General features: G+C 42.4%; 1 protein-coding gene across 1 annotated transcript; it reads left to right on the forward strand.

The window, feature by feature from the left end:
• The first annotated feature begins 456 nt into the window (after nucleotides 1-456).
• On the forward strand, nucleotides 457-3,145 carry LOC119360979. The gene is made up of 6 exons (XM_037626397.1): nucleotides 457-488; nucleotides 769-910; nucleotides 1,042-1,222; nucleotides 1,332-1,810; nucleotides 2,495-2,842; nucleotides 2,931-3,145. Exons 1-6 carry the CDS (start codon nucleotides 457-459, stop codon nucleotides 2,976-2,978), a joined length of 1,230 nt encoding a protein of 409 aa, XP_037482294.1. The 3' UTR covers nucleotides 2,979-3,145.
• Nucleotides 3,146-4,054: the final 909 nt, after the last annotated feature.

Below are 4,054 nucleotides of genomic sequence, written 5' to 3' on the forward strand. Positions count from 1 at the left end.
TTTATCAGAGCGGTTGTAGCATATGTTGTCGTTACTTGCAGTATCGTTGCAACATTTTTCACCACCGTTTGTAGCATTCAGCCATGCCGTTTACAGCACCACAACTACGCTAATGTCACTTGACTTAGACTTCGTTAAGTCTCAGTCGACTGATTTCTAGACAGACCCTTTAAAAAGATCTACCGCGTCGCGAGTCGTTGGATGTGGCACAATCCAGTGGCTCAAAGTCTCCCCCTACTTCGCCACAAAGGTCTTGTTGCAAAAATATTTACAACAAAGGTTACGTTGCATAATATATTTCTTGCAACATAGGTTGTGTCGTGGGACTTTTATGCAACAGAGTTCTTGTTGTAGATTATTTTTGCAACAGAGGTTTTGTTGCAGTATTTTTGCAACAGAGCTGATGTTGCAAAAGCTTGTCTAAGTTGCAGTCGTCGATCGCCGCTATGGTTTGCAATGCCGTTGTTGTTGCAAGATGAAGTAAAGTGGTACGTGGTAGGCAAGGGAAATAACAGACTGTTTGCGAGCGTGCGTGATAAAGCATGGATCAACGCGATCCAACAGTTGTGCGGGTGGCGGAACTCTCCATGCGATCAGCCGGCAGAGCATTAGCGTTTCCCTTTAAATATATTTACGTCAGTTAATATCCTATGATTGAACCTATAATTGAGATAGATGTCTGTTTGTGTAAAAGTTATCTCATATGTTTCAATTTAGCTTAGTTGCTATATTTATTATGTTTTGTTGATTAGATTTGTTATCTATTAGGCATCAAAAGATGATTACTAAAATAGATTTATCTCACAGATTCATCAGTTCATTGGTCACAACAATTGTTGCGGTGATAAGAAACCCAACTCATCCCCCGCCTAGCCAGATTGAGTGCCCAAATTGCAAATACCACATTGATGTAAGTGCCATTAACTATTTAACATGACTGTTGCATTTACTTTTATTCTTGGTTCTCTTCTGGTTTCCAACCATTAAAAATCTCATGATTTCTTGGAATCTTGTGGTTGCACTTCATGCTTTGTATTGCAGGTTTTATCACAGTGGCCAGGACTCCCCGTTGGTGTTAAATTTGATCCAACTGGTCTCGAACTGCTTGAACATTTAGAAGGAAAGGTTGGCAGGGCACCGTCCCATGAACTAATAGACGATTTTATTCCAACCATAGAGGAGGCTGAAGGAATCTGCTATACACATCCTGAAAATCTCCCTGGTACATGTTTCTTATTTTAGACTTGTTATTATAATGGCCTTCTAAATTAAATAGCTAGCTCAGACTATTCATAGTAATTCTTGGTTAGTTAACTCATATACCCCTGTAGGTACCAAGATGGATGGGAGAAAAAGTCATTTCTTCCACCAAATATCAAATGCATATGATGTTGGCCGGCGCAAGCGTCGCAAGATTAGCAACAGCGGCCATGCTGTTTGTGATGTGCATTTCAGATGGCACAAAACTGGAAAATCCAAACAAATCTCAGATAATAACGGTGTCATAAAAGGGTGGAAGAAAATATTGGTTCTTCGCATGCGTTCTAGGAAAGACGGTATCACCTCGCATAAAAATACTAATTGGACGATGCATCAGTATCACCTTGGGGTAGATCAACATGAAAAGCACGGGGAGCTTGTTGTTTCCAAAGTCTTTCATCAGTCAGAGAAAGATGAGAAGCCTGTAATGTGCCCTGTTAATGAAGAATCTGATCCATTTGCCGGGGAAATCGATCCTACAACCCCAATGACATACCCTCCGCAGCCTCGTCCCCCAAACAGTAGCCAATCCAGAACCGAGCAGAATCAGGTAAATCTTCATTAACCAATGAAACTGTCATCAACTTTGTGAAAGCTTTTGTCTAACTTTGTGGACCATGTTATAAAATACTTTGGCTTGTAGAATTATAGAGTAAGGATCAACAATACTGATCTGTGGATGAATTATTGGGAGCCCCTGAAACAATGCCTTGCAATACTAGGATCCCACCGTTTAAATAGTTTATTCTCAATTGTAGGTTTATGTAGTACAGATGCTATATACTGTACAAACTCGATGTAGAGGCCGGGGTTCTTCCTTTTGAAAAAAATATACTGTACAAAAATAACAGTATACTCCTACTATACATGAAATTTTTCTCTGCATGTTAAGAGTGCATCCAACAGTCTCACAAAAATATCAGAAGCTTTTAATTTCTTATAAAGATCAATGCTTAGCAACTTAGACTAGTACTGCATATTATCAAGCCTTCAAAATACTTCACTACCTGATTACTACAATAAACCTTTGAGCTTGTGTGTCAGTCTTTCCATGAACCCAAATCACGTCTTAAATAGGACATGCATTTTACCTTTTCTGCTGCTAAGATAACCCCCTCAAGTATTGTGTTGTCACCTTGTAAACTGTTTTTTTTTGCGGGTGACCATGTAAACTGTTATAACTTATAACTCCTTCATTTCACTGTCATTCATGTTACCGCTGCGATTATGGCAGGAAGAGCACGCAGCGCTATCTGGCCCGGATGAACGCCCGTCACGCGGTGCAACCCCGGACTCCGTGTACCCTGAGATGCAGCCTTTTTCTCCTGGCCTGGACGCTCTCCAGGGGTTGCCCGACCCCAGAACGCCTCCGGGTTTCTCCCATATGGCCTCTTGGTTCGCTGGAACCTCATCGCATTCGAATGCCCTGGAGGATGCACCACTGTTTGGCCTGGATGAATGCCTGCCACACGGTGGAACCCTGGATGCCGCCTACCCTAACCCTGAGGGGCAGGCCCTGCCTCTTGACGCGGAGGCGCTCCAGGGGTTCCCCGACCTCGTAACGCCTCCGGATATCTTCCCCGTAAGTGCACCGAGTGTTGCTGCGTTTTCCGGTGCATATTTCTCAATTCTCATGGCTCATCTCCTTGTCTTGTGTGTGTTTACGGCAGGATTTGCAGTTCGGGTCGCAGGACATCTTATGGGGGGAGGGGTTTTGAAGCAGCGGCGCAACGAGAAGAGGCTGGTTTTTCTCATGATGTAGCATGTTTTGTACTGTATATCTGTGCATGAGCGATGGATGTCCGAGAAAATTTTGCATATGATCCTGGAGCTTGTTGATGAGTGTAGCTCAGCTATGTTTACTGTTTGTGGTAGTACCAGACATTTTTTTCTTCAAATGTAGGAGCATCGCTCCCAATTGCATAGCCATGAAACTGATAAACAACAGTTTGTTCCCCAAAAGTGTTTGAAACTTATCAGTACAAAATAGACTTACATCTGATGTACAAGTCTTATAGATGACGTCTTTTTAGAGTATCTTCAACGGCAGCCCTATTTTAGGGCCTAGCTGTTTTATATGGTTTTGAACCCAAAAAACACCCACCAACGGCTGCCCTTGTAGCATATTTTCGCAAAAAAGAAATTTGGGCAGCTGACAGGGTAGGCTGTGTATTTTTGGTAGTCCGATGACATGTGTTTAGTTATGTAGGTGCGTTGCATGAGCACAATATGGATTTGAGGATTCGGTTTGATGATCCAATTGTGAAGGACAAATTTTATGTGTTGTCCACGTGGATGCGTCTGGACGCGTCGATGGGCGTTTAGAGCACTCGGTTTGCTACTTGTGGTTGTAATTACTCTACCCAGAGCATTTTTCGTATAGCACAAAAATATCCTTGAACGCTTACTCTTCAACATCATAAAAACAAATGGAACATTAGCAATGCACGAGGGGACACACGTACCTACTCAAGTTCCCACTCCTTTCCATGTCGTGGATCAAAGTCGAGAACCCTTACATGCAGATAACAAATAGATAGGGGAAAGCGGGCCCCTTCCCTTCTCGTTTTAGAATCGATGCTAGGCAGTTTACTCGATTCAAATTCGAACCATAACTAACGGCCTAGGAATTAATCCTTTTTTACGCGGCCTAGGAATTAATGCTAGCGTCCGGTGTAAGCGTCCGCATTCTAAATGGCCTCACATAACATGATTTTTTTCTTTAATAAAGACTCTGAAAGTGCATCTTAAATCTGATTAACATCGAGGAGTATAATGGATAGACAACTGGACG

This window comes from Triticum dicoccoides, chromosome 2B, assembly GCF_002162155.2.
Source record: "Triticum dicoccoides isolate Atlit2015 ecotype Zavitan chromosome 2B, WEW_v2.0, whole genome shotgun sequence".
In the NCBI taxonomy this organism is placed as follows: Eukaryota; Viridiplantae; Streptophyta; class Magnoliopsida; order Poales; family Poaceae; genus Triticum; species Triticum dicoccoides.